This window comes from Pyxicephalus adspersus, chromosome 7, assembly GCF_032062135.1.
Source record: "Pyxicephalus adspersus chromosome 7, UCB_Pads_2.0, whole genome shotgun sequence".
Taxonomy (NCBI): Eukaryota; Metazoa; Chordata; class Amphibia; order Anura; family Pyxicephalidae; genus Pyxicephalus; species Pyxicephalus adspersus.
The window spans coordinates 12,612,319-12,628,817 of NC_092864.1; the positions used below are offsets into that span (position 1 = coordinate 12,612,319).

Consider the following 16,499-nt stretch of genomic DNA (forward strand, 5'->3'; position numbering starts at 1 on the left):
ACGTACGCGCGGGCTGGTTCTCCCCTGATGTCTGTACGTACGCGCGGGCTGGTTCTCCCCTGATGTCTGTACGTACGCGCGAGCTGGGTCTCCCCTGATGTCTGTACGTACGCACGGGCTGGTTCTCCCCTGATGTCTGTACGTACGTACGTACGCACGTACGCACGCGCGGGCTGGTTCTCCCCTGATGTCTGAACGTACGTACGTATGGGCTGGGTCTCCCCTGATGTCTGTACGTACGCGCGGGCTGGGTCTCCCCTGATGTCTGTACGTACGCGCGGGCTGGGTCTCCCCTGATGTCTGTACGTACGCGCGGGCTGGGTCTCCCCTGATGTCTGTAACGTACGCGCGGGCTGGGTCTCCCCTGATGTCAGTACGTACGCGCGGGCTGGGTCTCCCCTGATGTCTGTACGTACGAGCGAGCTGGGTCTCCCCTGATGTCTGTGCGTACGTGCGGGCTGGTTCTCCCCTGATGTCTGTAACGTACGCGCGGGCTGGTTCTCCCCTGATGTCAAGTAGTTTAGTTCAGACGTCAAGCTGTTTCTTGGATCTGTCATGTTTTATCTGTCCTGTCTTTCAGTGTTCCTCATGGACATTACCTTCAGCCTGCCACTGCAATGCTCACAACAAGAGCAAGTACTGGAAGGAGCACCGAGACTTAGCCCTGGCTGGGGTCCTCACCATGTTCCAGCTGGATCTTACCGAGATTGATGCTGAACTTAAGGAAGGAGGTGCTTATGTCTTCTCATAACTTTACTGTGTTTAAAAAAACTGGTCAGATATCAACACATGACAGACTGCTGCTGTCCCAAAAAAGAAAAACAATACGATGGCCAAGCTCCATAGTCACCCATTTCACTTCTCTCTGATCTTGGTTTAAACCTATAATTGCTTTGACCATTGTCACTGTCTACCCAAAATGAGATCACTGTTACAGTTAATTATCTTTAGTAGTTAAAGGGATAAAGCTGAAAAAATAGATAAATGGATAATAAATAAAAATTATATAAAAAATAAATGGATAAAAAAATTGTTTTGTTTGTACTACAGCTCTTTTTAGAATTATTTTATTTTTTCTTCAGTGCAAGTAGTGTAACAATATAACTTGGTATATGCCTCTGGTTATCCACTGTACAGCTGAGCTTATAGAGGAGGGAAAAGCATGACAGGGAGTCTGTCAGTTTTGTTGCAATCCCAGGAGCATGCTGATGGGACAAGAGGGAAGAGAAGTCAGGTTATCAGTTTACTTCTTGTGCATTCACTGGTCATGATTTGGGAGGGTCCCCTGGCAAGTAGGGCTGCGTGTCAAAGCTGTGTAATGGTTTTTTTTCTTTTTTTATTTCTTCCTCACGGCTCTTCTATTGCTTTAGGAAACAAGCTGCAGCATTTCCTATCGGAGCTATCACAAGTACAGCAGACGTACAGGGAAGGAATGCTCATGATTCGGGACAATATAATAAAGTGCGTATGTAGCTGCCATGGTAGCAAGAAGACCAGGTGTAATTCGTGCAACCTGGTCCACACACCAATGCTTGTACACAGGTAAATATATCTAAATGAAATACTTCTGAATTGTGAATGTTTTCAGCAAGAGCTCGTTCAGGGTCATGTCATTACTTTTAATATTATTATCATTACTTTTAATATCATCATTATTATTATTATTACTTCTGAATTGCCTTACAAGATCGTTGTGCCATGTGTTCCATAATTCATGTGGATTCATTGACTACAGCAATGTTTCTCAGCAAGGGTTCTCCAGATGTTGCTGGGGATTCCTTAAACAATGAAGAATTGCTTTATACCTCCCAGGTCAGATTAAGTGACACCAATGATATTTTTGGCTATCTGTAAGGGTGACATTCTTCCCAATGGCTAGCAATGTAAGATGAATTCTTCCCACTGACCACCATACTACTATACGGTGAGCTGTGGATATATATTAATTATAAAAGAGGTTCTCTGAAGACCTGGAAGTTGTTTTTTTTTTTTTTTTTTTTTAAAGGTTTCATTATGTTAAAAAGTTCTAGAAACAATAAATACTAAAGCCAGGTAATGCAGTCAGCATCCTTTCTGAATGATTTCTGTACCAAGAATCTATTAGAGGGAAACTGAGGTTTTTACAACCCATGCAAATATTTCACACAAATCCACAATGTAGAAAAATTGCCCTTTGCGTAGCTCTACTGGTCACATAAAAGTACCTATCTAATCCTATAATAATAAATGACAAATGTGATGATTCATGTATTTTCTAATTAGGTGGAAGTTATAAGCTCTTACGATATTTTGCATACTTTTATTATCACACAGTATTTATATAGTGCTGACATATTACGCTGCGCTGTACAAAGTCTATAGTCATGTCATTAGCTGTCCCTCAAAGGAGCTTACAATCTAATGTACCTACAATAGTCATATGCCATTAGCACAGTCTAGGGGCAATTTTGTGGGGAAGCCAATTAACCTAACTGCATGTTTTGGAATGTAAAGGGAAACCCACGCAAACACAGGGAGAACCTGCAAACTCCATGTAAAATCCATGTTTTCTTTTACTCACCCAGAAGGTGCAGGGTTGATTTTATTATATTGCATTAAGGCCAACTCTAGACAAAAATTGTGTTAAACAAAAATACATATTCACATTCTTCAAAAGCTGCTCAGTTTACATTACCCGCTATTAATATGAAACTGTCCCCCACAGCACCACTTTATTACCACAAGTTGTCCCCAGCCTGGAAAAACTCTCAGCCTGACTAAACCATCAACAATGAGGGCTGTATTTTGATCACAGGCTATCATAGGTTGCACAACGTATTGCTGTAGAAATCCGCTATTGGTGTCAGTCTGGAACCCCGAGCCCTTGTGGTGTCATGTGACCAGCCTGAAGAATTGTAAACTAGTAATAAAAAATAAAAATTCTAGATAAATGTTTGGAGATCCTGAAGTTTGGGACTGGCTGGTCTGTGGGGTAGGAGTAATGTGCAGAGTCCTTATTGAACCAAAGTTTTATAGATTGGTATGTATCTTACCAATCACTAATCACTCAATTCTGGAGTTTTTGTTTCCTGAAATTATTTTAAATGTTTGTCTCATGGAACAAAATATTTCATTTATCTTTTATATGTATGGATCTAGTCTCTCCTATATCTCATCTCCAATCTTGAGTCTTCAAAGTATATTCTGGATTTACTATACAGTGTTTAACCCAGAATTTACTTTTTAAGCTGCGTGAGAAGAAATTGTAGGCGGGTGGCAGCCCCGGCGTTATTATTGTTATTATACAGGATTTTTATAGCACCAACATATTAGGCAGCGCTGTACATTAAATAGGGGTTGACAGATAGATACAGACAGGGACACAGGAGGAGGAGAGGACCCTGCCCCGAAGAGCTTACAATCTAATTCCAACTCTTCAGTGACCACCCAGAAACAAACGGGTGGTGCGTCCAGCTAAAAGGGGCCAGGAGAATGCTGCTATATGTGTGATAGTTGAACTACCACAGCCCTGGTGAAGGGGGAAAATCAGATGTCCCTGATTTATATATTGTATTTGTGAAAACATTTACATTTTATCAGTCATCTGTGTTAGTAATTTCTGCCTTTATCCTTAGGAGCAATGGCAGAGAGAAATAAAAAAATATATAGATTGTGATATTTATACATTAATGCCCAAAATTTGCAAAAATTGTACAATTTGTACACACTTCTGACTGTTCATGACAGCAATAAAGTGAAAATGGTGCAATAGCTCCACCTTGTGGCATTCTTGAGGCAATGCTTTTTTAGTAAATGCCAACGATTTACAAATAATTATAACCACGCTTTTATGTGTGCAATATGCAATTAAAAAAAAAAAAAATTGGTCTTGCTTTTTTTATTTTTTTTTAACCTTTTCTGATTTTTTTTTTTTTCATGCAACAGTTACTTGCCAGTTTACAAGCTGGTGACTGAATACTTGAACAGAGCTGAAAAAGAACATCCAAAGACAGCTGGGGTAATGTTACTAGGTGTTGCCAGAGAAATTATCTTGGAGAAGATTATTGAGAAGTAAGTGCATTTGTAGTTTATATATCTGTGTTGCTATGTTGCCCTGTGCAATAGATAGACTTATCCAAGATTAAATCTGTAGCTGTCAATTACTGGCTGGTCATTACCATTTATTTGGTTATGAGTTGCACTCATTAACTTTGATGCACTGGAAAGCCTTGGCAGACATAGAAAGAAAAGAGCCTTTGCCCCCCCTGCACACACGTACATAGTACATTTGTTTCATGAATCATAAAATTCAGGTCATTGTTTGAGTGCCCTCAGTAAAATTCAATATGGAACCTATGGGAATCTGAGTGCAGAGACCGGTCACATGACCTTCCGAGTTCCAGACTAAAGAAGTGGAGGTCACATTTGTCAAGCAGACTGCTACAAGGAGCTTTAATAATGAAAAAAAAGAATTGTCAGTTTTGCTATACCACTGTTTTAAAAATGAACCCTATATCGTGTTAATACTGCAAACAGTTCTCCAAATACTCTTATGTATAAAATACCAGTTTTTGTTACATGTGTATTTTTTCCCTCCAAAATAACAGCCCGTATCCACTTCCTGATGGGACTAATAATGTGAAAGAAGCTACTAACCACTTAGTCTCAAGGTATGTCTGCTAGAACCATTCATTTTTATTTTGATTTACATGTGGCTGTGGCTTATTATTTAACCCCCTAGCATTCTAATTCCCTCCATATTTCCATGAAAAAAGCATTACATTTTTTTTTTGCATGGAAATGTATTTTACATTGTAGGCTATGATTTTTAGGCATAACTCACCAAAATATTTCCAATATTTAATATATATATAATCTCAAGATTTCTTTGTTTTGGACTAATAACAGCTATTTTGTATTGAATCCAATACAAAAGTTTTTTAGTTTCCGCCGATCCCCCCCCCGCCCGCACCCACCTGCGGGAACCAGCAGGACACCGGGGGACGGCAACAGAGCAAGGTAAGTGATTCTTAGCCACCCCAAGTCGGGATTACTGCTTTTTGCATGGTAAATTCATCCCGAGTAACACTCAGGATTACCGCTAGGGGGGTAAATTTAAAGATCAATTAACTGGACTCCCATCACAACATGTCTTGTTGCAGAAGTAGAATTATTACTCCTCCCTATGCCTTTAGTATAATGCTAGACCCCCCTCATGATGGCTTCTGTAGGTATAAAGCAAACTTGACTGCAAATATCACCACTTACTTATAGTGCCCAGGCTTACCCACCCCTTCTCTCCTCCTGCACATTTCCTATCATTATCAATTATATTGAGTGGCCAAAAGGATTGTGTGAGGAATCCACAGCCAGCTAGAGAACTGCCTAGAAGTGTCTGAACTTTGCTTGGCAAAATTCTACAGAATAGGTAAAGGTTTGGAGGCTACTTCAGCCTCCAAACCTCTTGGAGCCCTCTTGGTGCTGTATATATTTGCTGAAGCTGATATGTTTCATGCTGACAGGATCTCTGTAGAGGAATTATCGCCAAACTTTTTGGTTCCGCGGACCACTAAAATCACCGACTCCTGACGCGCATGTGCGGGGAGCCAGGTGTCAAGCAAAGGGGGAGAAACCTCCCCCATATAGTGACATCATTGTGACATAGCCCTGCCCACTCTCCCATTGCAGATCTGAGCCTGTGATGGGGCAGTGGGCAGGGTATGGTCACACAGCCCACCAACCTCCTTGCGCCTGGGACTTGTACAGGGACGTGCGTTCCCCCAGCGCGGGGTCCTTCCCCTGACCCCGCTCGGGGGTGCACCGGCCAGAGCTGCGGACCACCAAAATTTTCGGTTAGTGACCGCTGCTATGGAGGTTTAGTTAGGGCTTCCTTACACTTCCCATAAACCTTTAAAGCTGAACTCCAGGCAAACTGATAAATATATGAATACCAAGCCTATAGGGGAACACTTGTTCCTGCTAAAAATGTGTATTTATACCCTTCTGATCTCAAAATGTTACATAGCACTGCCTAATATATCTGGGCAGTAGCCCAGATTTTTCTGGATTGCAGTAACACCTACAAGTCTTGTCCTCTTACTACCTACAACTGAGCAAAAACAAGATAGGCAGACTGATGAGCTTATCTCACTCTGGTCACTCCTGTCAGCAGGCTACTTCAGCTGAACAAAGTGTACTTTACCTGAATCTTTCCTTGGGCATTATGAAAAGCCTCAGCTTGTTGTATTCCCAGGACTACTGTGCCCAGTTTTTTCAGACCTGGTTTATTTTTAAAAAAACCTATTAAATCCCTTTGCGTAAATGTATGGTATTTATCCTCCAGTCGTACTTATACATGGTGTAATGTAAGAATTTGATGTTTTCTTTCAGGATTGTATCCATTTTACAAAGGTTTATGGTTTTAGGAGATTACCCAAGCAACCTCTATGAGAAGTTCATTATGTTTTTTCAGGCTATCCCACTTCCTTCGCACTGTATATTTCTTTTAAACAGGTAAGTGGGTCTGGATGCAGCAAACATTTTTTTTTTTAATATATTGTTTGAACTCTAGACAAATGTTGTAATCACTTAAAACACAACTTTGGTTGATTCTCTTACTTCTACCGATGATAAGCCCAGTAAGTCCTGCGCTGGTTTGCTTCCCTCTTTCCCACAAGCGTCATTCCATCCAGAGCTGCCTTCTCTCTTCCCGGTTCTCCTTATGTTACCAGAACCCGCACTGCTCGGAATTTTTTTTTTTTTTTTTACATTTTTAAGAAAACCCCTGATGACACATTTACAATCTTGAGCATGTGTAGACGGAGCAGCCCCAGGCTTTTGCACATGGGTTTGCTATTCAGTATTGAAGGGGAGAGGACCTCTTCAGAAATGTAAAAAATGGTGTAAGAATAAAAATAGAACAAGCCAAGGGATAGCTGCCCATGTTAAAAATGTGATCGGTCTGCTTTAAGTATTTCCTAAGAGACGCACAATTCTACCACCCATCACATCCCTGTGTAGCAGGAAAGGATTGCTATAGTTAGTTAAGGATCTTCCTGATTCATTTATTCATTCTGTGGATCTGTTTCATCCTCCTCTTCTCTGCTTTATGAATATTAACCGACCAGACTTTGGGGTGGCAGCTTGGACATAGGAAGTAAAATCATGCTTCTCTATCAAGATGGTTGCATCCATATAGAAAAAGTCAGTAATAGAAGGGAAATGTTATCTGCAGGGAGCCCACAGGCCATACCAGTGGCCTATTATTCGAGGAGTTTTTTTGGGCACAATAGGTTCTCTTTTAAAGAAACATTATCTTCATTTAGCCCACCGCCCCCTGGCAAGTATACATACAAAGCCATAGTTCTTGCTGCAGCATCCCAGCTTAGATTTGTGTTAACTGGTGTTGTATCATGGACAGGGAAATGATGATATGGCTCTCTTGTGTTTGGCTGCTGAGGTAAAAGCACGGTCACATGATCCTATAATGGCAAGTGCTCTAGAAGTGCGGAGAGGCAGCGAGGGAACATGGCAGGGTATGTAAAACCTCCCGAGGTGTTGGAATATATGCAGGCACTGTCACTTTACCTGAATGGGCAACATGGCAGTTTTACCTGTGCATTTTGAGTTTTGCTGTTGAAAAGATAAACACATGACAACCACTGCAATAAGAACTGACATTGTGCACTTTTTTTTTCAGCCTGAATGTCTTAAGATGGGATAACTGTTTACTTTCCTCAGTGCTGTCTGGTCAGAATCTATCAGGAACAAGGACACGCAAAGGCAAGCGGGAATACTTGAGCGAGTCGCTGCCAGTGGTGCAGTCTAGGGTGCAGAGGCTGGAGATGGACAGTTGGTGAGCGCTTTGTCTTTTGCAATACAGAAAAATGTATTTTATGCCAAAAATAGGATGTCAGGATTTTGTTTAGGCCTTTCATTTATGTCATAACTTACCAAAGTGCATTTACTATTTGCACAGGTTATTGCACGTGCGTGTGTTGTCAGTAGAAACTACTGAAGAAAAAAAGCCCTTGGTGTACAGTTTAGTCTCTGGGACATTAAAGTCTTGTACAGATAATTTTTAATTTTCTTTTGCAGTTACCGGCAGCTAGTACGTTATCTTTTGGCAGTAAAATGTGGAGACCAGAATGGGTAAGTTCCGTTTATGCTTTAGCCTTTAAGAATCTATCCTCGACCCTCCTGTCTTTTACTTTTTATCCACTTCACTATTAATATTACCTTCAACTGTAACGGAGGTGGTATCATGGGTATGAGTCTCAATTTTCAAATCTAATACACATATATATGTACTGGCTTGTACAACTGAGAAAATGCTGTAACATTTATTTTACTCTTCTGCCAATTGGCCATGAAGATTGCAGTACCTGAAGCAGAAAATACCCTTCTATATGTGCAAGTATGGCGATTTCCCTGCAGCAGCCAACTTTCTCATACACTCAAAAGGGATGCAGTATCCTGTGGCCAGATATCTACTACCTTCTCAGTATGAAATCTACCTCACGATGTTGCTCACCAAAAGCTGCCCACCAGGAAACGAGCTCATAGCAGACGAAACTTGGATTCCGTGTGAAGGTACTGGTTGTGTCAAAGAAAAAATCTTAGCATTGTTCATATATTTACAGAATTTATAATGTGGCAACATTTTCATAACATAAATGGTATAAAAAATGGGTTAAAGGGAGGGACATTAGTCCAAGTTCTTTGGAGCAGGTTTTATTACAAAGGGATTTTTCTCTAGCTTTTTTTTTTATAAAGGGTTGCAGAGTCTTTAGTTATTTTAATCTGCGTGGGAAGAAATTGTAGACGGGTGTCAGCCCCTGTATTGTGACCCAACTCATCAGTAACTACCCAAAAACAGCTAGGCGGTTGCTAAAAAAGTGTTAGGTGGTGCGCTTAGCTAGAAGGGGCTGGGGAGAGAACACTGGATAACCTTTCATCCACACTGCATGACTGAAGTACGAGGCCTATAGGCATTTTCTTGTATATAGGCATCTCCTGACAGTAGACATGCAAATCAAATACAGGTTAATGCCTACCTGCTTGAACCCTAAAGCTGAACATTATAAGGTTGCTATGTCTAGGGAATGTACTATACAAATATATTTAATAATTGTATCTGCCAGCCAACTGGTCCCAGTAGCCCTGAGCAGTCCATATGCAGGTGCAGAGAAGAGCGCCAGCTGCCAAGGAAGAGATGAATAAGGAAAGTAGTTTTTTCTTTATTATATCCCCAAAGACTCGTCAGGCTTAGAAGCTTACTAAAGAAAGGAAGCAGTTTTGTAAGCTGACCCCTATTTATCTTTAAAGTAATGGTCAGCCTTTTTACCTTTTTACACTATTAAGGGCTGCTGTACATGAGTTTGCAACTCACAAGAAAATTAACACCCCCCCCCCCCCCCCATGATATGAATGTCTTTAATTTAGGTTCTTGCTTGTATTTATATGGACTTTGAAAGAGATCAGTTTTTATCCAGCTGAATATCACATGCAATATGTTACCCAAAGTCACAGCAAATACAACCAGTTCATTTTTAAGGTAGAATCCTCACCAACCTGTGACTTACTCTGAGTGCTTTGTACTTTAACAGGCCCTTCACTTAAGACAGGAGTTTTACTACGAACAGCCATTCGAATGATGCACTGCAATAATATGATGATACATGAGGTTAGTAATCTATTGTTTTTTTCTTTAAAGTAGAACTGTATTTGTGTTCTTTTTATATAGGTCCAGCAAATGCCCTTCACCAGCAGCCCCTACAAGTCTAACCCTTACCTGTCCTTATTCCAAGATATTCTCTGTACCGCTTCCATTTCCATTCATTCCTTTGGAAAGAGAATCTTCCAGCAGAACCAAATATATTTGTGTCACTCTGAGCTGGATGTAGTGAAGGCTGCAGCCTAATGAGCCCTTGTTGCAGCATTTTGTAATTATTAGTTTTTTGAATTAGCAACAATATCCTTATATTATCTCTTTGTCTTATATCTTTTAGCCCAAGTGCTGGAGTGTTTTGGTCCGCATCTGGAGTACCAGTGACACATTGTCAAAGGATGGGAAGCTTGTTCCCCGTGTTATCCCTGAACCTGATAAACCTTTTCAGATGGTATGATTCTATTTCATATTTTTATTTAGGAGGTCTATGTATATATAATAAAGTGTGTGATATTTTAAACATAGGCTTCCACATGGGCAGCAATGGTTTTGGAAAAGTGTGTGTGACTTTTCATACTAATCGGTTAAATTGTCATCTGGTACGAATGAAAAAAGCTGCAGCATGATAAAAAGGGTGAAATAATGTGTTTGTTTTCTTCCCCTCGCTACAAAGTTTAAGCTTCTTTAATAGGTCGAACACAAATGGCTTCCGGGATACATTATAAAAGGATCATGTGACTTAAACTTAAAGTGGAAGGGCTCTTTCTGCGTATGACCGAGCAACTCGGGCATTTGCAGAAGGAGCAGCCAAGAGCCTCCGGGGATGCGGGATGTAGGCATCCTGGGAGGCTGTGTGCTTCCATTAGGGGGGCAGTACTGCACTTTTTACCATTCTGCAAAAAAGTCTTAACTGCAGTTTAAAAAATACCAGCAGACCGGAAATTGTTTTAAACAGGGAATATGTTTTTTTTTTTTTTTTCAGGCGAAATTGCCCAGATTTTATCATGTTGTTACAAACACTGTTTTAGAAAGTCAATTTAAAATGAAATTTTAATAGGTTTTGTAGGATTTATTTTTTCCTGTTTAGAGGAGGCAGGTATTTTTTTTTCTCCACGTTCCGGGCCCATGGTGTGTTTTTTTGTTTGTTTTTTTTTTTTTAGGATGCATTGGCTCCTGGAGACTAAAGCTGCGTACACACCTGCAATTTTTGTCGTTGGAAAGGATCTTTCACGATCCTTTCCAACGACAAGGGAGTGCACGATGCATGAACGGTGCTGTACATACAGCACCGTTCATGCTCTATGGAGAGGGGAGGGGGAGAGCGACGGAGCCGGCACCCTGCTGTGCCCTCTCCCCTTCCCTTTCATTAGGATCGGTTGTCGTCCATCGTCCGTGGATCCGGCAGGACGGTCTTTCGGACGATGGACGACACCGACTGTACACACGGCAGATTTTCGCCCAATAATTGGCCGATGCCGATTATCGGGCGATAAAAATCTGACGTGTGTACGTAGCTTTAGGCTGCTTGCACACGTCAGATTCACGTCTGATAATCGCCTTAGGGCTAATATCGGATGAGAATCTGGCATGTATACAGTGCTTGTCATTCTGACGACCGTCCTGGCGGATCCACGGACAAGGAGCTACCCTAATGAAAGTGAAGGAGTGAGCGCACAATGGGGTGCAGCTCTGTCATTCTCCCCCTCTCCATAGAGCAGAACAGTTCTGTTTGTACAGAGCTCGTTCATATATTATGCAATCTTTCATGATCTTTTCTAAAGACTAATATTGTACATGTATACACAGCCTTACTGCCTGTGTAGTTAAGCTGCATGCTTGAAGCAGTTTTCCTGATATTGTTATTATTTTTTATTATTATAAATGAATGTTACTATGTTAATTCTTACTTGTGTAGATGGTGCAGGATATGTCATGCTCCATTCTGGACGAGCTGCAGAGGCAATGGAATGTTCACTTACCACCTCCATTTCATCAGGTATGCTTTGTCTTTTTGCTTCCCCTTTGAAGGTTAGTGTTAGTCTGCAAGCATAGTTTTCTACATATTTGATTTCACTAACACTCTACAATGGGTCACCCATCTCCCAACGACAGTAAACATGAAAAATAAATCATGCTGTAATCTCACAATGGCAGTATATTGTCTGCAATTCCTAAAATGCAGCAATTCATAGCAATGAAACTTTGCTGTGGATCTCTACAAAAAGATAGGGATTTCAAATCTGATCCTTAGGAGTGTTAAATCCCACGAAAAACTCCTCAAACTTTCCTATATAGGAGATGAAGGGGTATAGCAGGGACTCTGAGTTCTGAATGTTTTGTTGCACCCCCACCCTTTCTGAGTTAATTTTTTTAGGACATCCCAATGGTATACAAATTCCTGTGTCCTTTAATGGATAAAAAAGGATTTTTGTAAAATCTTTTATTGAAAGTTGTTGAAGGACACTCATCTGTGTTTTTGATCATTCTTCTTATACAAATATATAGAGCTATATTAAGGTATATTAAGGTTTTACAGAACAAACCTTCATAACTACCTGGCATGTTTAGAAAGAGAAATCCCAGAAACCCACACTGCACAGGTTTCCTTAAATAGAATCTTTGCTGTTGGTTACTGTTGTTTGTTCTGCCAAGAAGCATGCAGCATTCGTTGCATTGATTTGAAAACGTACAAACCCTCAGGAATTCTGGATAGTGGCCATGTTAAAAAGAGTGTTAGTTGTTGTTACAGTTATGATAAATCAGTTATGTGCAGTTTTGTTGTTTTTCATTTTTTATAGTGCAGCAAGCTTTCTGCAGAATTAATCGTCCTCATCCAAGCTATTACCCGCTTTATGATGTCTTCACCCCTTCCACTGCAACCCATGTTAGAACTTGTATTCGCCTTCGGGGTAAGTTTAAAACACTGAAGCTTAGCCTGGTTCTCTGATATCTGGTCTGCAGTCTCTGACCTTTCTTCTTTTGCATGTATGGAGTCTCTTTCATCTTTTTTTATCTTTGTACTGGTTTAGAGACTGAACAACTATGGCATGTATCTAGCAGGTCCTGCACATACTTTCAACAGCAGCTAATGACCTGCTGGCTCAACCTATAACTACAATATCACATCTGGATGGACTGGAACTAACAGACTAATGAAACAAATGCATTGACTTATCTGCCAATTCTTTTCTCTTAAACAGTTTAACCTTTGGGCCCTGGATTTACTGATTCAGAATATCACTTCCTTGAAAGATCTACTGTCAGCATTCATGACAAGCATTGATAAAGAGCTGCGAGCCAATGAACAGCAAGTGTTAAACACGTAAGAAAGTAAAAAGATATTCTGTAAACTGATGTCTGTCTTCAGAGTTTATGAAGCATTATATTTTATCTTTCCAGGCTTGATTTTCGGGGTGCCACATACACGTCACAATTAATATCAGTTTTCTTGCTACATGAATATGATAATGTTCGGTTTTTCGGCCTACATATGATCAATATACTTATTAAAAATACAACAAGGTAAGCATTTCTTTTGTTGGTAATTCTCACCTTCCTTTATAGCAACCTTCTTTTGTCTGCTCTTCTGTTAAAGTAAATCTAAACTCAATCCAAGATCATTCTCGAAGGAATGGTAAATTCAGTAAAACAAAACACAATACAGCCCCGTAAATTAAATCTAACAGTGAGTGGAATTTTTGTTACATAGCTTTTATTTGATTAAAAATACCTGTTGTGTATGTGGCTTTACTGTGCCTTATATTCATTCCAACTGTCACATTCAGCACCACCTCATGGGGGGCAGCTGACTCCTTCATGGGTTATTTTTTACTCTTTTACAACTGATCGTCAATATTCCGAACAGTGTTACCCTCCCTACCCTCTGTGCCATGAAACCAGAGGACTGGTAATGGTCATGTGACTACTCCTAAATCATGAACATTTTAAGCTGTGCGTGATCATTATTTATTTGGCAGCTTTCTCGGTTTACTGAAACAGTAACATGAAAACATATTAATAAAAAAAAATGCTTTCAGGTTTTTAATTTTTTTAATATGCATATTAGTATAATAGGGATGAAACTACAACGGTTCAGATTCAGGAACTTTGTTGTTTTAGCGACGGCCTTTGCTGGTTTTGTATCTGCATTGTAGCATCTCTAGTGAAGACTACAAGCGACTTTACTGACACAGATTGAGAAGACATGGAGGATCTCTTGATGGGGAACTTTGCCTCCCCTACTGATACTCTCCTTCCCAAATGCCATCTCTCCGAGCCCATGGCCAGTACTTTAAGGAATGCAGGAGACTGTGGCCCTCTCCCCCTTTACCCAGCAGTGCTCAGGCATGTGCAGCCTATTAAGTTGTGATGTAGAGGAGGGAAGACATTTTTAGTCTGGGCACTTCTAAAAGTAATTGGGTGGCAGTGACACACAGGTATGGTGCATTTTATTGTGTTTGGTGCCTTATCAAGAGAACCTGTTACTTTTAAATGAGCAGAATCATACGGTTTCTAATACTTCACAACTATACTAATAAAATTGTTGTTGCTGTCCATGTTATAGAACTTAACCTTCATTTCCCAGTGACACGAAAGGAAGTGCTGGGCTGGCCGCATTAGAAACCTCTCACCATTTCTCAGAACCTAAAAAAAGTTTTTTGCTGGAATTCTTGTGTAATACCTTTAGGATATATTTAATGTGGTCATGCTATAGCAACAGGTTATTGACTTTGAATCTCATCTATTAGAACTTACCAATAATAAATACTGATCTTTTCTTTATAGGTATGGCTGGACTCCGATTGTCGCCAATAACTTGAGAAGCACAGTAAGTGAGCATCTGTTTTGAAGAGGGATAGAGAGAAATCTGAAAATCTCAGTTTACATAGCTCTTAAGTAAATATATGCCTAGTTTTTGTAGACACCTGACCGTCATACCTACCTATATGGCCAATAAGCCCCTCCAAACCAGATGTTTCTTGTAAAGGTTATTTTTAATGCTGCAGCCTACGAACATATTTTAGAAAATTGTGCAACTGTTTGTGGGGGAGGCCAGGTTTGTTCAGAATAAATGTGCTCCGTGTACAGATCCCACTCCCTAATGACATATTTTAACGAATTTGGTGAGAAAGAATTTGAGTATCCTGCGCAGCGTCCTGAAATCAACCCTACTAAGCACCTTTGGGATGATTTGGAATGATGATCATGTGTCAGATCTTTTCATCTAACATCAGTACCTGACCTTGTATGTCTTCTTTTGGCTAAATGTGCACAAATTCCCACAGACATCCTCTGAAATCCTGTGGAAAGCCTTTCCAGAAACGTGAGGAATGTTAGTCAATAAGTAAGGGGGAGTTGGTTACCCCATGGCCATGGTTTTAGAATGGGATGTCTAACAAGCATGTACGCATGACGGTCCGTGTCCACAAACGTATATAACAGGTTCAACACGATAATGTTCAGCCACAAAAATATTGTATTATCACTGTGTTAGAGCCAAGTAAATTTCACGTTTTCATACATTCTGGCACACTGAATCTGTATTGACATTGATTCCTGTAGTTGTTGTCATTTTAAAACTCTGTAGGCGGAATGCATAATAAATTGTCAGCAATATAACATGACAAATCAAACCTAATAACACACTCAAGAAATTTTTAGGCTTAACAAGCACAAAAGCAAGCCAAATCACAGATGACGGTAAACCTGTGCGGATGTGCAGCTCAGTGTTTGGAATGACTCTCTTAGCTGGATCATCATTGTGTGCACAGGAATAGAGTTCACCTGGAGTGTAGTAAAGGGGGGGGGGGGGGGGTAGAATATTTGGTTGTCAAAGGTTTTTTGCATATTTTTGATGATGGGACAACAAATAGGCAACACCAATTCGTTTGTCTGGCAAGGGAGAGATGCCATAAGAGCAAATGACTCGTCCTACTGTACTGTTTTGTGTTGGGCATTACAAAGACACTCGCTCAGCTGTGCATAGGGCATAGTCACTCTTTAAAAGAGAACGCCAGCCAAATAACAAAATGCAGCTAGAACAGTATAATTCACACCAGGCATGTGGACAAATGAAAACATGTTCCCCATTGGGATCTGTTTGCAATTAACAGTTGGCTGTGCACATTGCTGTAATAAGGTGTGAACGAGCCCATATGGGTACTCGTGTACCTGCCAAAAGCTTTGTAGAGGCATGCACGTACCCTTGTGATTTCTGCTTCCCTGCTGTACTGTATGAATGCCCAGCATAAGCAAGGTGGCATGTTTTATGCGGTAGTCCCCTACCTGCTTTTAGATGTTCTTTATCACCATTCAAAGCAGGCACACCCACCGCAAGCCTGTTTTCACCATCTACTGATGTGTTACTTAGCCAGGGTTTCCTTGGGGTTCCTCCAGAGGTTCCTGGGGGTTCCTTAAGCAATAAGCAATTTGTGACTCTCGGGTCAGTTTAGGTGACCCCAAAGATCTTTCTGGCTATCTAAAGGGAGTGACATTTTTCCCCAATGGCCAGCAATATAGGAGGGATTCTTCCCACCATGGTTATTTGGATGTGGTAGCATTGTTAGTTTTCTATTTTCAGGCTAAGATCGTTTTCTGAAATCCTAAAAATGATTTGATTTATCGGGGTAGATAATAGATGCTAGATCCCAATAGAATGCCATAGAAAAGCTGGAATCACAGCATCAATGTCACTTGCTACATATACATGCTGCTCTTGCCACAAATTCAGTAATGTAAAATCCCTGAAAAAAAAAGAATAAAAACTTCACCACAATTAAGTTTTAGTGAGCTGCAGTGTGTATGTGTGTGTGTGTGTGTGTATATATATATATATATATATATATATATA

General features: G+C 40.4%; 1 protein-coding gene across 1 annotated transcript in view; it reads left to right on the forward strand.

The window, feature by feature from the left end:
• LOC140335100 (uncharacterized) overlaps positions 1–16,499 on the forward strand; it is a 25,449-nt gene that overhangs the window by 4,139 nt on the left and 4,811 nt on the right. Inside the window, exons 5-19 of the mRNA XM_072417482.1 lie at positions 581–731; positions 1,371–1,542; positions 3,925–4,050; positions 4,587–4,649; positions 6,370–6,492; positions 7,679–7,834; positions 8,077–8,130; positions 8,354–8,571; positions 9,588–9,664; positions 9,990–10,100; positions 11,565–11,645; positions 12,448–12,558; positions 12,850–12,971; positions 13,049–13,171; positions 14,435–14,477. Coding sequence (XP_072273583.1) covers positions 581–731; positions 1,371–1,542; positions 3,925–4,050; positions 4,587–4,649; positions 6,370–6,492; positions 7,679–7,834; positions 8,077–8,130; positions 8,354–8,571; positions 9,588–9,664; positions 9,990–10,100; positions 11,565–11,645; positions 12,448–12,558; positions 12,850–12,971; positions 13,049–13,171; positions 14,435–14,477 — 1,731 coding nt within the window. The remainder of the gene's footprint in view (positions 1–580; positions 732–1,370; positions 1,543–3,924; positions 4,051–4,586; positions 4,650–6,369; positions 6,493–7,678; positions 7,835–8,076; positions 8,131–8,353; positions 8,572–9,587; positions 9,665–9,989; positions 10,101–11,564; positions 11,646–12,447; positions 12,559–12,849; positions 12,972–13,048; positions 13,172–14,434; positions 14,478–16,499) is intronic.